Here is a 22265-nt window from a genome sequence, read left to right as displayed (position 1 = left end):
GGTCTCTGAGGAGAGTTTATTATTTTCGACCAAAGTCTGATTTCTCGACGTTACCGGATTAACTGCACGCCTCGCTCACATCCCGGACTGAATCTCATCACCGACTGACGCTTTTTATCAAAAGAAATCCGGATTATTATCGTTTTTTTTATTCAAGTGGTTTGAAGGCGAAGTTTTTTTCCGCCGCTTTTTTCTGCAGCTGTCAGTGAATATGGATCCAGGCCTGGGATCAGCAGAACTTTCTATCTTCATATCTTCTGTGTTCTTCCCTCCTCACTCCTCCATCTGAGCATCTACACAGCGCTATAAACACACATCCACCGTGTCAGTGTGCGGATTCGGACTGTGATTGCAGTCAGGGCGAAAACTTTTTCTTTTCTCTCTAAACTCGTCACTGACTCATCAGAACCGCTCAACTTTCAGCTGTTTCTGGAGTAAACATGCGGATATTGGGCTCGTTTCTGCGCAGGGACGAGACCGAGAAGCTGAAGAGACAGAAGAACCCGCTCCTCTGATCAGACTCAGGCTCAGGAGGAAGTGAGCTAGCGGAGGAGCTGCTAGCAGGGAGGGAGCTCGGCTCAGTGTCCAGCTCCGGAATCATCGTTTTGATTTAATCCTGGGATTGAACTGAAAGAAAAGGGAGAATAAACACAGGAACAATGTCTGCAGGAGAGAATTTATCCGCTCGCTTCGACAAAATCGATGCCATGCTGAAGGATCCCAAGTCAGAGATCAACACCGACTGCCTGCTGGTGAGTTAGCATGGAGTTTCCCCCTTTACTGAGATTTAAACTACTTTATATACACACCTGAGCGTTATAACGTCTCTTTACACCTTCATAACGTACTTTATACACTCCTGGGCATTATACCGTCTCTTTACACCTTCATAACGTACTTTATACACTCCTGGGCATTATAACGTCTCTTTACACCTTCATAACGTACTTTATACACTCCTGGGCATTATACCGTCTCTTTACACCTTCATAACGTACTTTATACACTCCTGGGCATTATAACGTCTCTTTACACCTTCATAACAGACTTTATTATAACGTCTCTTTACACCTTCATAACAGACTTTATTATAACGTCTCTTTACACCTTCATAACGTACTTTATTATAACGTCTCTTTACACCTTCATAACGTACTTTATTATAACGTCTCTTTACACCTTCATAACGTACTTTATTATAACGTCTCTTTACACCTTCATAACGTACTTTATTATAACGTCTCTTTACACCTTCATAACGTACTTTATTATAACGTCTCTTTACACCTTCATAACGTACTTTATACACTCCTGGGCATTATAACGTCTCTTTACACCTTCATAACAGACTTTATTATAACGTCTCTTTACACCTTCATAACAGACTTTATTATAACGTCTCTTTACACCTTCATAACAGACTTTATTATAACGTCTCTTTACACCTTCATAACAGACTTTATTATAACGTCTCTTTACACCTTCATAACAGACTTTATTATAACGTCTCTTTACACCTTCATAACAGACTTTATTATAACGTCTCTTTACACCTTCATAACAGACTTTATTATAACGTCTCTTTACACCTTCATAACGTACTTTATTATAACGTCTCTTTACACCTTCATAACAGACTTTATTATAACGTCTCTTTACACCTTCATAACAGACTTTATTATAACGTCTCTTTACACCTTCATAACAGACTTTATTATAACGTCTCTTTACACCTTCATAACAGACTTTATTATAACGTCTCTTTACACCTTCATAACGTACTTTATTATAACGTCTCTTTACACCTTCATAACGTACTTTATTATAACGTCTCTTTACACCTTCATAACGTACTTTATTATAACGTCTCTTTACACCTTCATAACGTACTTTATTATAACGTCTCTTTACACCTTCATAACAGACTTTATTATAACGTCTCTTTACACCTTCATAACGTACTTTATTATAACGTCTCTTTACACCTTCATAACAGACTTTATTATAACGTCTCTTTACACCTTCATAACAGACTTTATTATAACGTCTCTTTACACCTTCATAACAGACTTTATTATAACGTCTCTTTACACCTTCATAACAGACTTTATTATAACGTCTCTTTACACCTTCATAACAGACTTTATTATAACGTCTCTTTACACCTTCATAACAGACTTTATTATAACGTCTCTTTACACCTTCATAACGTACTTTATTATAACGTCTCTTTACACCTTCATAACGTACTTTATTATAACGTCTCTTTACACCTTCATAACGTACTTTATTATAACGTCTCTTTACACCTTCATAACAGACTTTATTATAACGTCTCTTTACACCTTCATAACGTACTTTATTATAACGTCTCTTTACACCTTCATAACGTACTTTATTATAACGTCTCTTTACACCTTCATAACGTACTTTATTATAACGTCTCTTTACACCTTCATAACGTACTTTATTATAACGTCTCTTTACACCTTCATAACGTACTTTATTATAACGTCTCTTTACACCTTCATAACGTACTTTATTATAACGTCTCTTTACACCTTCATAACGTACTTTATTATAACGTCTCTTTACACCTTCATAACGTACTTTATTATAACGTCTCTTTACACCTTCATAACGTACTTTATTATAACGTCTCTTTACACCTTCATAACGTACTTTATTATAACGTCTCTTTACACCTTCATAACGTACTTTATTATAACGTCTCTTTACACCTTCATAACAGACTTTATTATAACGTCTCTTTACACCTTCATAACAGACTTTATTATAACGTCTCTTTACACCTTCATAACAGACTTTATTATAACGTCTCTTTACACCTTCATAACAGACTTTATTATAACGTCTCTTTACACCTTCATAACAGACTTTATTATAACGTCTCTTTACACCTTCATAACGTACTTTATTATAACGTCTCTTTACACCTTCATAACAGACTTTATTATAACGTCTCTTTACACCTTCATAACGTACTTTATACACTCCTGGGCATTGTAACGTCTCTTTACACCTTCATAACAGACTTTATTATAACGTCTCTTTACACCTTCATAACAGACTTTATTATAACGTCTCTTTACACCTTCATAACAGACTTTATTATAACGTCTCTTTACACCTTCATAACAGACTTTATTATAACGTCTCTTTACACCTTCATAACAGACTTTATTATAACGTCTCTTTACACCTTCATAACAGACTTTATTATAACGTCTCTTTACACCTTCATAACAGACTTTATTATAACGTCTCTTTACACCTTCATAACAGACTTTATTATAACGTCTCTTTACACCTTCATAACGTACTTTATTATAACGTCTCTTTACACCTTCATAACGTACTTTATTATAACGTCTCTTTACACCTTCATAACAGACTTTATTATAACGTCTCTTTACACCTTCATAACGTACTTTATACACTCCTGGGCATTATAACGTCTCTTTACACCTTCATAACAGACTTTATTATAACGTCTCTTTACACCTTCATAACGTACTTTATTATAACGTCTCTTTACACCTTCATAACAGACTTTATTATAACGTCTCTTTACACCTTCATAACGTACTTTATACACTCCTGGGCATTATAACGTCTCTTTACACCTTCATAACAGACTTTATTATAACGTCTCTTTACACCTTCATAACGTACTTTATTATAACGTCTCTTTACACCTTCTTAACAGACTTTATTATAACGTCTCTTTACACCTTCATAACAGACTTTATTATAACGTCTCTTTACACCTTCATAACAGACTTTATTATAACGTCTCTTTACACCTTCATAACAGACTTTATTATAACGTCTCTTTACACCTTCATAACAGACTTTATTATAACGTCTTTTTACACCTTCATAACAGACTTTATTATAACGTCTCTTTACACCTTCATAACAGACTTTATTATAACGTCTCTTTACACCTTCATAACAGACTTTATTATAACGTCTCTTTACACCTTCATAACAGACTTTATTATAACGTCTTTTTACACCTTCATAACAGACTTTATTATAACGTCTCTTTACACCTTCATAACAGACTTTATTATAACGTCTCTTTACACCTTCATAACAGACTTTATTATAACGTCTCTTTACACCTTCATAACAGACTTTATTATAACGTCTCTTTACACCTTCATAACAGACTTTATTATAACGTCTCTTTACACCTTCATAACAGACTTTATTATAACGTCTCTTTACACCTTCATAACAGACTTTATTATAACGTCTCTTTACACCTTCATAACAGACTTTATTATAACGTCTCTTTACACCTTCATAACAGACTTTATTATAACGTCTCTTTACACCTTCATAACAGACTTTATTATAACGTCTCTTTACACCTTCATAACGTACTTTATTATAACGTCTCTTTACACCTTCATAACGTACTTTATTATAACGTCTCTTTACACCTTCATAACGTACTTTATTATAACGTCTCTTTACACCTTCATAACAGACTTTATTATAACGTCTCTTTACACCTTCATAACGTACTTTATTATAACGTCTCTTTACACCTTCATAACAGACTTTATTATAACGTCTCTTTACACCTTCATAACAGACTTTATTATAACGTCTCTTTACACCTTCATAACAGACTTTATTATAACGTCTCTTTACACCTTCATAACAGACTTTATTATAACGTCTCTTTACACCTTCATAACAGACTTTATTATAACGTCTCTTTACACCTTCATAACAGACTTTATTATAACGTCTCTTTACACCTTCATAACGTACTTTATTATAACGTCTCTTTACACCTTCATAACGTACTTTATTATAACGTCTCTTTACACCTTCATAACGTACTTTATTATAACGTCTCTTTACACCTTCATAACGTACTTTATTATAACGTCTCTTTACACCTTCATAACGTACTTTATTATAACGTCTCTTTACACCTTCATAACGTACTTTATTATAACGTCTCTTTACACCTTCATAACGTACTTTATTATAACGTCTCTTTACACCTTCATAACGTACTTTATTATAACGTCTCTTTACACCTTCATAACGTACTTTATTATAACGTCTCTTTACACCTTCATAACGTACTTTATTATAACGTCTCTTTACACCTTCATAACGTACTTTATTATAACGTCTCTTTACACCTTCATAACGTACTTTATTATAACGTCTCTTTACACCTTCATAACGTACTTTATTATAACGTCTCTTTACACCTTCATAACAGACTTTATTATAACGTCTCTTTACACCTTCATAACAGACTTTATTATAACGTCTCTTTACACCTTCATAACAGACTTTATTATAACGTCTCTTTACACCTTCATAACAGACTTTATTATAACGTCTCTTTACACCTTCATAACGTACTTTATTATAACGTCTCTTTACACCTTCATAACAGACTTTATTATAACGTCTCTTTACACCTTCATAACGTACTTTATACACTCCTGGGCATTGTAACGTCTCTTTACACCTTCATAACAGACTTTATTATAACGTCTCTTTACACCTTCATAACAGACTTTATTATAACGTCTCTTTACACCTTCATAACAGACTTTATTATAACGTCTCTTTACACCTTCATAACAGACTTTATTATAACGTCTCTTTACACCTTCATAACAGACTTTATTATAACGTCTCTTTACACCTTCATAACTTACTTTATTATAACGTCTCTTTACACCTTCATAACAGACTTTATTATAACGTCTCTTTACACCTTCATAACAGACTTTATTATAACGTCTCTTTACACCTTCATAACAGACTTTATTATAACGTCTCTTTACACCTTCATAACGTACTTTATACACTCCTGGGCATTATAACGTCTCTTTACACCTTCATAACAGACTTTATTATAACGTCTCTTTACACCTTCATAACGTACTTTATTATAACGTCTCTTTACACCTTCATAACAGACTTTATTATAACGTCTCTTTACACCTTCATAACGTACTTTATTATAACGTCTCTTTACACCTTCATAACGTACTTTATTATAACGTCTCTTTACACCTTCATAACAGACTTTATTATAACGTCTTTTTACACCTTCATAACAGACTTTATTATAACGTCTCTTTACACCTTCATAACAGACTTTATTATAACGTCTCTTTACACCTTCATAACAGACTTTATTATAACGTCTCTTTACACCTTCATAACAGACTTTATTATAACGTCTTTTTACACCTTCATAACAGACTTTATTATAACGTCTCTTTACACCTTCATAACAGACTTTATTATAACGTCTCTTTACACCTTCATAACAGACTTTATTATAACGTCTCTTTACACCTTCATAACAGACTTTATTATAACGTCTCTTTACACCTTCATAACAGACTTTATTATAACGTCTCTTTACACCTTCATAACAGACTTTATTATAACGTCTCTTTACACCTTCATAACAGACTTTATTATAACGTCTCTTTACACCTTCATAACAGACTTTATTATAACGTCTCTTTACACCTTCATAACAGACTTTATTATAACGTCTCTTTACACCTTCATAACAGACTTTATTATAACGTCTCTTTACACCTTCATAACAGACTTTATTATAACGTCTCTTTACACCTTCATAACGTACTTTATTATAACGTCTCTTTACACCTTCATAACGTACTTTATTATAACGTCTCTTTACACCTTCATAACGTACTTTATTATAACGTCTCTTTACACCTTCATAACGTACTTTATTATAACGTCTCTTTACACCTTCATAACGTACTTTATTATAACGTCTCTTTACACCTTCATAACGTACTTTATTATAACGTCTCTTTACACCTTCATAACGTACTTTATTATAACGTCTCTTTACACCTTCATAACGTACTTTATTATAACGTCTCTTTACACCTTCATAACGTACTTTATTATAACGTCTCTTTACACCTTCATAACGTACTTTATTATAACGTCTCTTTACACCTTCATAACGTACTTTATACACTCCTGGGCATTGTAACGTCTCTTTACACCTTCATAACGTACTTTATTATAACGTCTCTTTACACCTTCATAACGTACTTTATTATAACGTCTCTTTACACCTTCATAACGTACTTTATTATAACGTCTCTTTACACCTTCATAACGTACTTTATTATAACGTCTCTTTACACCTTCATAACGTACTTTATTATAACGTCTCTTTACACCTTCATAACGTACTTTATACACTCCTGGGCATTATAACGTCTCTTTACACCTTCATAACAGACTTTATTATAACGTCTCTTTACACCTTCATAACAGACTTTATTATAACGTCTCTTTACACCTTCATAACGTACTTTATTATAACGTCTCTTTACACCTTCATAACAGACTTTATTATAACGTCTCTTTACACCTTCATAACGTACTTTATACACTCCTGAGCATTATAACGTCTCTTTACACCTTCATAACAGACTTTATTATAACGTCTCTTTACACCTTCATAACGTACTTTATTATAACGTCTCTTTACACCTTCTTAACAGACTTTATTATAACGTCTCTTTACACCTTCATAACAGACTTTATTATAACGTCTCTTTACACCTTCATAACAGACTTTATTATAACGTCTCTTTACACCTTCATAACAGACTTTATTATAACGTCTCTTTACACCTTCATAACGTACTTTATTATAACGTCTCTTTACACCTTCATAACGTACTTTATTATAACGTCTCTTTACACCTTCATAACGTACTTTATTATAACGTCTCTTTACACCTTCATAACAGACTTTATTATAACGTCTCTTTACACCTTCATAACAGACTTTATTATAACGTCTCTTTACACCTTCATAACAGACTTTATTATAACGTCTCTTTACACCTTCATAACAGACTTTATTATAACGTCTCTTTACACCTTCATAACAGACTTTATTATAACGTCTCTTTACACCTTCATAACAGACTTTATTATAACGTCTCTTTACACCTTCATAACAGACTTTATTATAACGTCTCTTTACACCTTCATAACAGACTTTATTATAACGTCTCTTTACACCTTCATAACAGACTTTATTATAACGTCTCTTTACACCTTCATAACAGACTTTATTATAACGTATCTTTACACCTTCATAACAGACTTTATTATAACGTCTCTTTACACCTTCATAACACACTTTATACACACACCTGGGCATTATAACGTCTCTTTACACCTTTGTAACACACTTTGTACACACACCTGAGCGTTATAACTTCATTTTACACCTACATAACATACTTTATACACAACCCTGGGCATTATAACTTCTCTTTACACTTTTATAACACACTTTATACATTTAAACATTGTAACTGCACTTTACACCTTCATAACCTCTCTAAACACACCTGGGCATTATAATGTCTCTTTACATCTTCATAACAAGTTTTATACACACACCTGCACATTCTAACCTCTCTGTACACACTTGGGCATTGTAATGTTTCTGTACACCTTCATAAACTACTTTATATACACACCTGGGCATTATAACGTCTCTTTGCACCTTCATAACATACTTTATACCTTCATAACATACTTTATACACACACCTGAGCATTATAACATATTTTGTACACACACCTGGCCATTATAACGTCTCTTTACACCTTCATAACATACTTTATACACACACCTGAGCATTATACGTCTCTTTACACCTTCATAACACACTTTATACACACACCTGGGCATTATAAAACGTCTCTTTACACCTTTATAACACACTTTCTACACACACCTGGGCGTTATAACTTCTCTTTACACCTTCATAACATACTTTATTATAACTTCTCTTTACACCTTCATAACACACTTTATACACACACCTGGGCATTATAACGTCTCTTTACACCTTTGTAACACACTTTGTACACACACCTGAGGGTTATAACTTCATTTTACACCTACATAACATACTTTATACACAACCCTGGGCATTATAACTTCTCTTTACACTTTTATAACACACTTTATACATTTAAACATTGTAACTGCACTTTACACCTTCATAACCTTTCTATACACACCTGGGCATTATAATGTCTCTTTACATCTTCATAACAAGCTTTATACACACACCTGCACATTCTAACCTCTCTGTACACACTTGGGCATTGTAATGTTTCTGTACACTTTCATAAACTACTTTATATACACACCTGGGCATTATAACGTCTCTTTGAACCTTCATAACATACTTTATACCTTCATAACATACTTTATATACACACCTGGGCATTATAACGTCTCTTTGAACCTTCATAACATACTTTATACCTTCATAACATACTTTATATACACACCTGGGCATTATAACGTCTCTTTGCACCTTCATAACATACTTTATACCTTCATAACATACTTTATATACACACCTGGGCATTATAACGTCTCTTTGCACCTTCATAACATACTTTATACCTTCATAACATACTTTATATACACACCTGGGCATTATAACGTCTCTTTGCACCTTCATAACATACTTTATACCTTCATAACATACTTTATACACACACCTGGGCATTATACGTCTCTTTGAACCTTCATAACATACTTTATACCTTCATAACATACTTTATACACACACCTGGGCATTATAACGTCTCTTTACACCGTCATAACACACTTTATACACACACACATCTGCGCATTATAACCTCTCTGTACACACTTGGGCACTGTAACGTCTCTTTACACCTTCATGACATACTTAAGCATTTTAACCACTGTTTAGACCTCCATAAACTACTTTATATACACACCTGGGCATTGTAACGCCTCTTTACGTTTTTATGACATACTTTATATACACACTTGGGTATTATAACGTCTGTTTACATCTTCATAACACACTTTATACACTTAAGCATTAGAACCGTTGTTTACATCTTCATAAACTACTTTATACACACACCTGGGCAGTATAACCTCTCTGTACACACCTTGGCATTGTAACGTCTCTTTACACCTTTATAACATACTGTATACACTTAAGCATTTAACCGCTGTTTTACATAAACTACTTCAAAGTTTCGTAAACTACTATTTATACACGCGCATTATAACCTCTCTTTAAACACCTGAGCATTAAAACTACACTTTACACCTTAAAAACATACTTTAGATACACACCTGAGCATTATAAACACACTTTTTACATCTGCATAACATACTTTATAAATGTAAGCATTATATTTGGTCTTTACATCTTCATAAACTACTTTATACACACGCCTGAGCATTATACCGTCTCTTTACACCTTCGTAATCACTCTTTACAACTTCATAACAGACTTTATTATAACTTCTCTTTACACCTTCATAACATACTTTATAAATGTAAGCATTATATTTGGTCTTTACATCTTCATAAACTACTTTATACACACACCTGTGCATTATACCGTCTCTTTACACCTTCGTAACATAATTAATATACACACCTGAGCATTATAACTGCTCTTTACACCTTCATACCATACTTTATATAAATTACTAAAAATAACTAGGGATGCACCGAAATGAAAATTCTGGGCCGAAAACCGAAAAAGAGGAAAGCAAGGCCGAAAACCGAAACACCGAAAGAAATTATGGCAATTATTATTACTATTGCATTTATGGCTATGATTGTGTACTAAACTTACTCAAATCAAGGCATTTCAATTGCATAAATTTAATATTAAAGTCTCAAAGAATAAATCAATTACAAATTATGAAAATATTTATTTATAGCACATTGCAACAATGCACAGGATAAAATAAATTAAAATTAAAACTTAAATGTTTAACTTTAATGCACTCATGTGTACATTAAATAATAATGTACAGGCCCTCTGGCCTGCTGAAAGGTTGTACAATTAAATATGTTCTTTTATAAAAACAAAGTGCATTCAGAACAAGTGCAACTGCTTAAAGATACAATACAACAATATCACTGCGAAACTTCCTGCCTTTTCAAAAACCTCCACCGCAGACGGAGTGCGCGTGCTCGGAGGGGTTCTGCTTTTCTGTGCGTGTTTCTCTCATATTCAGCATAGCGATCGGGATGTTTGGATTTCAGCTGATAAATTAAACCCGACGAGGAGAAAGTTTTTACAGACGAAATTTTGACATTAGATAAGATAAGATAAGATAAACCTTTATTCGTCCCACAGTGGGGAAATTTCTATGTTACCGCAGCAAGACAAAGAAATAAAAATAGATGCAAATATATAAAAAAGAATATACAAAAAAATAAAAACAGAGAAATAAAAACAAATAATAATAATAATAACAATAATAACAAACAAAGAAATAAAAATAAATGCAAATATATGAAAAAGAGAAATATACATATACTACAATAACAGTATATACACATATTACATGTTTTGCAAATCGCTATCCGTGGGTCTTTTTTAGATATACTGAAATACCTCCACACCGCAGACATGTTGTTTTAGACATGCACATGCAGGCAGCGGTTTCTGTTTGCGTCATCACAACACACTGTTTCGGCCGCGTCGGTGATCAAAGTCTTTTGAAAAATTTTCGGTGGCCGAATATTCGGTGCATCCCTAATTATAACCACTCTTCAAACTTTGACCTACTTTACATACACACCTGAGCATTATAATCGCTTTTCACACACCTGAGCATTATAATCGCTCTTTACACAACTGAGCATTATAACCGCTTTTTACACGCCTGAGCATTATAACCGCTTTTTACACGCCTGAGCATTATAACCGCTCTTTACACGCCTGAGCATTATAACCGCTCTTCACACGCCTGAGCATTATAACCGCTCTACACACACCTGAGCATTATAATCGCTTTTCACACACCTGAGCATTATAATCGCTCTTTACACAACTGAGCATTATAACCGCTTTTTACACGCCTGAGCATTATAACCACTCTTCACACACCTGAGCATTATAACCGCTCTTTACACACCTGAGCATTATAACCGCTCTTTACACACCTGAGCATTATAACCGCTCTTTACACGCCTGAGCATTATAACCGCTCTTTACACGCCTGAGCATTATAACCGCTCTTTACACGCCTGAGCATTATAACCGCTCTTTACACGCCTGAGCATTATAACCGCTCTTTACACGCCTGAGCATTATAACCGCTCTTTACACGCCTGAGCATTATAACCGCTCTTTACACGCCTGAGCATTATAACCGCTCTTTACACGCCTGAGCATTATAACCGCTCTTTACACGCCTGAGCATTATAACCGCTCTTTACACGCCTGAGCATTATAACCGCTCTTTACACGCCTGAGCATTATAACCGCTCTTTACACGCCTGAGCATTATAACCGCTCTTTACACGCCTGAGCATTATAATCGCTCTTTACACGCCTGAGCATTATAACCGCTCTTTACACGCCTGAGCATTATAACCGCTCTTTACACGCCTGAGCATTATAACCGCTTTTTACACGCCTGAGCATTATAACCGCTTTTTACACGCCTGAGCATTATAACCGCTCTTTACACGCCTGAGCATTATAACCGCTCTTCACACGCCTGAGCATTATAACCGCTCTTCACACGCCTGAGCATTATAACCGCTCTTCACACGCCTGAGCATTATAACCGCTGTTCACACGCCTGAGCATTATAACCGCTGTTCACACGCCTGAGCATTATAACCGCTGTTCACACGCCTGAGCATTATAACCGCTCTTTACACGCCTGAGCATTATAACCGCTGTTCACACGCCTGAGCATTATAACCGCTCTTTACACGCCTGAGCATTATAACCGCTCTTTACACGCCTGAGCATTATAACCGCTCTTTACACGCCTGAGCATTATAACCGCTCTTTACACGCCTGAGCATTATAACCGCTCTTTACACGCCTGAGCATTATAACCGCTCTTCACACGCCTGAGCATTATAACCGCTCTTTACACGCCTGAGCATTATAACCGCTCTTTACACGCCTGAGCATTATAACCGCTCTTTACACGCCTGAGCATTATAACCGCTGTTCACACGCCTGAGCATTATAACCGCTGTTCACACGCCTGAGCATTATAACCGCTGTTCACACGCCTGAGCATTATAACCGCTCTTTACACGCCTGAGCATTAAAACCGCTCTTTACACGCCTGAGCATTATAACCGCTGTTCACACGCCTGAGCATTATAACCGCTGTTCACACGCCTGAGCATTATAACCGCTCTTTACACGCCTGAGCATTATAACCGCTGTTCACACGCCTGAGCATTATAACCGCTGTTCACATGCCTGAGCATTATAACCGCTCTTTACACGCCTGAGCATTATAACCGCTGTTCACACGCCTGAGCATTATAATTGCGAGAGTAAAATACGGGAAACTATTTGTTAATGAAACTCTGTATTATTCTCACTGATGTATTTAGTTATTAAATCTCACAGTATGGTGATGTGGTTTTCAGTTCTCTGGAAAAGCTGCTTAAAATCTAATGAAATCTGTGTATTTATCTCCATCTTTATAAATGAGCTCCATTACCTGCTTTACTCTGAGGGACTTTTTCATTACACTGTATAGAAATAAACATAAAAATACCAGTTCAAATGACTTTAAAAACGGGAACCTTTTTTTTCAGGTTTTAGTTTGAAATGATGCCAAACTTTGGGAACTTTCTGGCGTTTACTTTGGTCTGAATCTTCCCCTCTGTGTTTTCTTCATTTTTGCATTCTGCATTCTTCTGTGTCACATGTTCAGAGCGCTCCAGAGTTTAGCAGGTGGTGCGTCAGTAATAATGGTCCGTGGGGAAACACAGTGCTCCGTGTGCTCTGTAATTTTTGTAATCGAATTACTCGAGTTACTAGAGGAATTGTTTCCACCCTAACTGCTCTTTATTCATTCCTAACACTGTATTCAATGTTCATCTAACATACTTTATATACCAGCAATATCCTTCATAATATACATTTATAGACACCTAAACATAAACACTCTTTACACCTTTATAACATACTTTATACATGTAAGCATTTTAACTGCACTTTACCCCTACATAACATTTATATACACACATGAACTTTATAACCACTATAATTACACCTTCGTAACATTATTTATACATTTAAGCATTATAACTGCTCTTTACATCTTCATAATATATTTTATATACACATCTGTGAATTACAACCGCTCTTTACACCTTCATAACATACTTTATAAACAGACATGTGCATTATAACCACTCTACTTCTTCAGAAACTACTTTATATACACACGTGAGTATTATAACTGCTCTTTACACTTTCAAAACACTTTATACACTCAAGATTTATAACCACTCTATGTACCTTCATAACATACTTATATACTTACACTTAAGCATTATAACCACTATTGTCACCTTCATAACATGCTTTATATATACACTTAAGCATTTTAACTACTTTACACCTTCATAACTATTTATATCCACACCTGTGCATTACAACTGCTCTTTAAATCTTATAACATACTTTATACATTCAAGCATTATAACAGATCTTTACATCTTCATTAACTGTTTTATATGCACACTTGAGCATTATAATCCTTCTTTAAACCTTCACAACATATATTTTATATATACATCTGGCCATTATAACCTTCATAAATTACTTTATACACACACCTGAGCATTATAAACAATCTTGACACTTTCATAACATACTTTATATACACAAGTGTGCATTCTAAACTTTTAACACAACAAGCATTATACCTACTATAGCTGCATTATAAGGTTGACTAAGCCTAATAGCAGTTTGTATAACTTTATAGCTGCATTAGGAGGTTGATGAAGCTTTATGACAGCCTTATGCAAGCTTTGTAGTAGTTTCTATAGAGCTGCATTATGAGTAGTGTAGCTATAGGAATTTGTATGTGATTATAACTGCAATATAAACTTGACTGTGCTTAATAACTGGTTGTAAATAGCTAAAAAAAGTGTTATAAGGTTGACCACACACTATGGCATTATAAACAACATTGAAAAATAAGTTTCACAACCATGTTTCACTTCTTAGGTGTGTTATAAAGTTGAATAAGCTCAGTAATATTTGTGTTTATAGATATTTGTAGCATGTCATCATGAGCCTTTTCAGGGTTTTTAATTAATGTTTTAATAATCTGAATTAGTGTTAGATGGTTAGATGGTAGACGACCGTATCGTCCGCCTGTGAGCTTGCCGATACTCAATACTATCGCATGGGTTCGGGTCAGTGCAATCGTTTACTCATTAGCTCATATATCTAATCATTTCTGAACGTATCTAATCATTCTTCAAATGATTTATTTACTTGTCTACATATTTTACTTTTTTAATCCTCTACTCAATTAACATTACGTTTTATCTCTGGAAAATGACTCAAAGAGACTCCTTGTCCATAATTCTGCAAATGAAGATGGAGTTGGTTGACAAGAAAAACATCACATTACCGATTTGCCAATTCGAAAGGTGAGCTGTAGGACATTACTCAAGCAATCTGCACCAAAATCTTTGCACCAAAGTGTCAGGAAGAGAGTCTTAAACGTCCAAAAATCCAAAAGAAGCGATTGACCAAGGTCCAAGTCAGCCATCCATCATCAGAGCTTTTGCAAGAAGCACCAAGTACAAACGAAACGGAGCAAAGTGCGCCAGGTTTCTAAATGTATAGAAGGAGATGGTTTCCCTTCACACCGTTGAAAAGGAAAGTTTAGACAACTACTACAAACATTTAACAAACAGTACAAGCTGCAGCGGCACAAGTATTTCGCCAAAACTGCTATCCAACATCTGTACAATAAAGAATGGAGATCATCGCTAAAGATTTGAAACGGCTGACTTTGTCGCTGACCACAGACATGTGGTCACGCATAAATATGACCCCCTACATGTCTGTTACATGTGGACTGGAAACAACGCAAAATTATTCAAAACAACATTCATCCTGGAGAACTACACTGCAGATGTTCTGGCCGAGGCGCTGACGGAGGTCGCAACAAATCTTCATTTATTAGTTTATTGCTTCTCTAGAAATACAGTAATCCCCCGTTTATCGTGGTGGGTACGTTCCAAAACCGCCCATGATAAACGATAACGAGATAAACGGATGCCACCCCAAAAATGGGGTGCGTACAGTTCTGTACTGTATTAACACTTTACTTCATTTTATAATTAATAATGATATTTTTATTAATACAAAATAATTAGTTTTGTGGCAAATGCAATTTCGCGATGAACCGGGGCTCCAGATTCGAACCGCGGTAACGCAGCAGATTAATGTATCCTAATCCTAATATACTACAGAAAATAATACAAACTTTAAAAGCTAACTTTTTTTATCTAATTATGAAATGAAAACCTTTAATACATTAATTGTGAAACGAGCCAAATATCCTCTTGTAATCGCCATTGGCCTCAGCTGTCGGCGATATCTCTGCCTTTCGTCGATACATGGTCCTGTCATCTATCGGCACAGCCCCAATCCGAATCATGCCTTTATTAAGGCTTCGTATAGGTCTATGACGCTAATTTACGTTATTAACTGCCACATTATCTCCGTCCAATGTGTGCCATGGGAACCTTATTGCGTTCAGGTCGGGCGTGATTTCACTTCCTGTATAGGTTGCTTTAATGGACCTTTTACTGTGTGTGTAAAAAAAAACAAAAAAATGAGCCGGTTCATTGTGAAAATTAGCGAGCAAAAGCACACACAAGTCAAAACACTGCCCGAGAGGCCAAGAACCATTTACCATTACCTGACTGCACCACAGGCCTGCGCACCTCACCTACATCAGTCCCTGACTTTACAAACACTCTTGTGGTGGAAAGAATCTGTATAGAATCTAGTGGAACATCTTCCCAGAAGAGTGGAGCTCATTATTACAGCACATTGAGGCTCAGTGTGGAATGAAACGTTCCAAAAGTCATTTTATAGGGTCAGGTGTCTACAGATCTTTTGGCCGTACAGTGTATTTTGTTATTACACACAGTATTTGAGCATTTCTTCTTGCGGTCGTGGTGTTCTGAAGATTGCACGCGTCTCTATGAGGTTTCTGTTTCTAGTTTGCTTCCTCTTTTTCTTTCTGAAAAGCACCTTGAGGAGAATCTAGATCAGCCCGTGTGGGGGCAGGAACAACCAAATACACCTGAGTCAGGTTTTGTTTTCAGAAAGCAGCTTGTTTAGAAGTCCATGTCCTGACTGGGAATAAAAGCGTGACGTGGTCACATGGCCTTTGTTTTGCTTCCGAGTCCCATGCTGTCTCCTGGCGTGAATAAGGAAGTGGTAGAATCTTTCTGCTTTTACAACCCCATTTTCCTCCAGTGAGTTTTCTCTTCACCAGGTTTATGGTACAGAGCATGATTATAATTCAGTATGAGCGTCATCTCCTCTGCCAGCCCTGAATAAATGTGTATTTTGTGTGTGTGTGTGTGTGTGTGTGTGTGTGTGTGTGTGTGTGTGTGTGTGTGTGTGAGTGTGTGTGTGTTGGGGGTGGAGTAGAGTCACATTTGTGTTTATTCATCTGACATTGCTCGTTCTTCAGCATCTTGTTTAGGCCTGCCTCATTCTCACCTGCCAGTACATCTGCATGACCTGAGGCGACTAAAATTAAGGTCACTGAGGCAACAGGATGCAGTGGTTAAAATAAATGGAGGTAGCTGAGGTAAGGGCGAGTTTGCGGCCGAGGTATCTGAGGTAACTGAAACTTTGAGCAGAAACAGCTGTAACTGAGGTAACATTGAGCTAAGACTGAGCAAACAGGTAAAATGGAGCTGTAACTGAGGTAACTGATGTAGCGTTGAGCTGAAACTGAGATAACATTAAGCTGAACCTGAGGTAACTATGGGTAAGCTTGAGCAGAGACATGGGTAACGGAGCTAACATTGAGCTAAAACTGAGGTTACTGAGGCTATGTCTACAGAAATCGAGAAAACTGTAACTGGATAATGGTGAGCTGTGGCTGAGGTAACATTGTGTTGAGACTGAGGTATCCGGCATTATGTTGAGCTGAAACTGAGGTACTTGAGGTAACATTGAGCTGAAGCTGAGGTAACAGGTAACATTGAGCTGAAGCTGAGATAACTGAGGTAAGATTGAGCTGAAGCTGAGGTAAGTGAGGTAACATTGAGCTGAAGCTGAGGTAACTGAGGTTAAACATTGAAAACTCCAGACTGAGGTAAGATTGAGCTGAAGCTGAGGTAACTGAGGTAACATTGAGCTGAAGCTGAGGTAAGGGAGGTAACTTTCAGCTGAAACTGAGGCAACATTGAGCTGAGATTGTGGTAACTGAGGTAATAATAAACTGAATCTGAGGTAACTGATGCAACATTGAGCTGACATTTTGGTAACTGAGACTACGTGTACACAAATCCGGAAAACAGTAACTGGGTAACAGTGAGCTGTAGCTGAGGTAACATTGAGCTGAGATTGAGGTAACTGAGGTAAAATTGATCTGCGATTGGACTCACTTTTACACAGGTAAGACAGAAGATGCTGCAGAATAACAAAAATGGAGAAACCGAGAGAAAACAGCAAAGGGTAAGGAGAAGATTTAGGCCAAAGAAAACAACTGAAATTTTCCAAAGTCTGGGATCATTTCATACTAAAACATAAAGGAAACACAATACAGTGTGTTTTAAAGTAATTTAAAATAGATTTTTATATTTTTATGATATCATTTAGCTATTAAATGCACTAAACTGTTTTATTTTTATATTCTTGTGATATTCTTGTGGGCAATTTCAGCAATAAAGATCTAAAAACATTTAGTTCATTTGAAGAGACCCGTTTTATTTTCTCATATTTGTTTATTATTGCTCTTTAATAAAAAAAGTACTTTGTATCCGATTACTTAATTAATTGATGGATTAATCAGGGAAATAATCGATTACTAAAATGATTAATAGCTGCAGCCCTCACCTGAGGTGACATTGAGCTGAGACTGAGGTAACTGAGAGGTAATATTGAGCTGGAATTGAGATAACAGGTAATAGTATGCTGAGACTGAGGTAACTATGGTAATGTTGTGCTGAAAGTGATGTAACCTTGTGCTGAAACTGAGGTACCTCATGTTACATTGAGCTGAAACTGAGGTTTCAGAGGTAACATGGAGCTGAAATAGCGGTTTCTGAGGTAACACTGAGCTGAAATTAAGGTAACTGAGGTAACATTGAGCTGGAACTGAGGTTTCTGAGGTAACATTGAGCTGGAACTGAGGTTTCCGAGATAACATTGAGCTGGAACTAAGGTTTCTGAGGTAACATTTAGTTGAAACTGAGGTGTCTGATGAAGGGTTGTAGCTATCGATTGTTTTAGTAATCGATAGCTACAACTATGTGTGTAGTTAAATGGACTAAACAAAGCATTGAGGGGCAAGGGCAAGTTTGCGGCCGAGGCAAGGGCGAGTTTGCAGTAATATTGAGTTAGAACTGAGATAACAGGTAATAGTATGCTGAGACTGAGTTAACTATGGGAATGTTGTGCTGAAACTGAGGTACCTCATGTTACATTGAGCTGAAACTGAGGTTTCAGAGCTAACATTGAGCTGAAACTGAGGTTTCAGAGCTAACATTGAGCTGAAACTGAGGTTTCTGAGATAACATTGAGCTAAAACTGAGGTTTCTGAGATAACATTGAGCTAAAACTGAGGTTTCTAAAATAACAATGAGCTGAAACTGAGGTTTCTGAGATAACATTGAGCTGAAACTGAGGTTTTTAAGGTAACATTGAGCTGAAACTGAGGTTTCTGAGGTAACATTAAGCTGAAACTGAGGTACCTCATGTTACGTTGAACTGAAACTGAGGTTTCTGAGGTAACATTGAGCTGAAACTGAGGTACCTCATGTCACGTTGGGCTGAAACTGAGGTTTCTGAGGTAACATTGAGCTAAAATTAAGATACCTAAGGTAACATTGAGCTGAAACTGAGGTTTCTGAGGTAACATTGAGCTGGAACTGAGGTATCTGAGGTAACATTGAGCTGGAACTGAGGTGTCTGATGAAGGGTTGTAGCTATAGATTGTTTTAGTAATCGATAGAGACAACTATGTGTGTAGTTAAATGGACTAAACAAAGCGTCGATCATTTTTGGTATTCAAATTATTCGAGTTATTCGAGGAATTGTTTCTGTGTGTAACATTGAGCAGCAGCTAAGATACCTGAGGTATTATTGTTCTGTGACTAAGCTGTTACTATAGAAATGCTATTAGTATAAACCTGTTTAATTATAGATTATAATTATAGAAAATTAATCACCGCCTGCTGACCAACCAGAATCCAGGACTTTTGATAAGGCAAATAGCCTAAATAATCTTGTGTCAGTGTTTGAAAGCAGCCGGGAAGCAGCTCTAACCTCGCGCGCGCGCACACACACACACACACACACACACACACACACACACACACACACACACACACACACACACACACACACCACTGCAGTATTTTTTCCCTTTAGAAGTCCACATGAATGGAGGCCATTTTTTGCCACCCCACCCACCGCTTAATAAAATTCCACGCTAATCAAACAGGCTCTTGTCTGGTGTGTGTGTGTGTGTGTGTGTCATTCTTCAGGATCCATGTACAGACCGCCTTGTATGTTCAGTTAGATGCTTTGTGAGTAACTTTAATCAGCTGAATCTGAAAGTTATCGAATCGCTTTTGGTTTTATTATCTTTAGCGGTTTATAAACCACAACACAGCCGCAGACGTATGAACGCAGATTACGGGTCATAATCGGGACATCTGCATTTTCTTATTGCTGAATTAAAGCCTGAAAGGGAGGAAGCAGCAGACGGTTAACAGGGCAGGTCTCGCGTTCTGAGTAACGTTTCAGTCTCTGAATGAGAGCTGGTCGTCTGACACATTCTGATGATGTCATCAGCAGCAGTTGACGAGTTGAACAGCCGTTACGTCTAGCGATGCTTTCCGTCTCTTTTCACTTTACTTTACCAGTCTGTCTATCACACTCTCTCTCTCTCTCTCTCTCTCTCTCTCTCATAAAAAAATTTTATTTATTTGTTGGTTTTCTGCTACAAAAATATTTAAATATTTTTAATATTAATATTTATAATAATGTTTTTGGTCATTATTTACCACAATTCATATTTAGCTAAATTATTAAAAAAAATTATTATAATAAAATTTGATTATATATTTTTTACCCATATGCTCTTGTGAAAGTGTTGTGTAGCGAACAGTCCTGTCTTTGATCAGATGGGTGTGTGTGTGTGTGTGTGTGTGTGTGTGTGTGTGTGTGTGTGTGTGTGTGAGAGAGAGAGAGAGAGAGAGAGAGAGAGAGAGAAGGAAGAATAAGCTTCTTTGTGCCAGCAGGGACGTGTCGAGGCCTTTAGCACATGATTTAGCCACACTAGCGGTTAGGTTTGGTCTGCACTGGAACGAGACGCTGCGGTCAAGCAGCACACGGAAAATCAAACATTAACTGGAAAAGTGCTCGTGTGGATTTCTGTCTCGCTTGATACACAAGTATCTATTAATTGTCTTCTTTTTTGCATGAAGATTTTCAAAGCAATTACTATGATAAAAACTATGATCTTCACCTTCACACTCTCCACCTCCGCCAACTCTGCCTCCTCCACCTTAACTCTCCCATCACCTCCTCATCACTCTCAACCTCCTTCACCTCCACATTGTCCAACCTCACTGTCCACCTTATCCAAGTCTCCCTTCACCTCCTTCACCTCCTCATCACCCTCAACCTCTTTCACCTCCACATTGTCCAACCTCACTGTGTCCACCTTATCCAATTCTCCCTCCACCGCCTTAACCTCCTCATCACCCTCAACCTCCTTCACCTCCACATTGTCCAACCTCACTGTCCACCTTATCTAAGTCTCCCTCCACCTCCTTCAACTCTCCTTTCACCTCCTCATCACCCTGAACCTCCTCTACTTCCATATTGTCCACCTCACTATCCACCTTCTTCAACTCTTCCTCCACATTTTTCAACTATCCCTTCACCTCCTCATCACCCTAAACCTCCTCCACTTCCACATTGTCCACCTCACCGTCCACCATCTCCAAGTCTCCCTCTACCTCCTTCAACTTTCCCTCCACCTCCCCATCACCCTCAACCACCTTCACCTCCACATTGTCCAACCACTCTGTCCACCTTATATAAGTCTCCCTCCACCTCCTTCAACTCTCCTTTCACCTCATCACCCTTCAC

At 36.5% G+C, this 22265-nt stretch overlaps 1 protein-coding gene and 1 long non-coding RNA gene across 5 annotated transcripts in view; one reads left to right on the top strand and one right to left on the bottom strand.

Moving 5' to 3' along the window:
* The window catches only part of rock1 (Rho-associated, coiled-coil containing protein kinase 1), a 61822-nt gene that overhangs the window by 64 nt on the left and 39493 nt on the right, over positions 1–22265 (top strand). For all 4 annotated transcript variants that reach the window (XM_083540891.1, XM_083540889.1, XM_083540888.1 and 1 more), the window contains exon 1: positions 1–752. This exon is cut by the window's left edge and continues 64 nt beyond it. In XM_083540891.1, coding sequence (XP_083397017.1) covers positions 660–752 — 93 coding nt within the window. In that variant the 5' untranslated portion in view covers positions 1–659. The remainder of the gene's footprint in view (positions 753–22265) is intronic.
* Positions 81–18214, bottom strand: LOC310725829. The gene is made up of 9 exons (XR_014533524.1): positions 14062–18214; positions 11702–12291; positions 10480–10596; positions 10003–10394; positions 9687–9810; positions 8281–8950; positions 7763–8157; positions 7254–7437; positions 81–835 (listed from the first exon to the last, which is right to left on the bottom strand). It is a non-coding gene; the product is annotated as an uncharacterized lncRNA (long non-coding RNA).

The sequence above is a fragment of the Silurus aristotelis genome, assembly GCF_946808225.1.
Source record: "Silurus aristotelis genome assembly, chromosome: 5".
In the NCBI taxonomy this organism is placed as follows: Eukaryota; Metazoa; Chordata; class Actinopteri; order Siluriformes; family Siluridae; genus Silurus; species Silurus aristotelis.
Note: the sequence above shows the minus strand (reverse complement) of the source record. Positions and strands in the feature narration are given on the sequence as shown.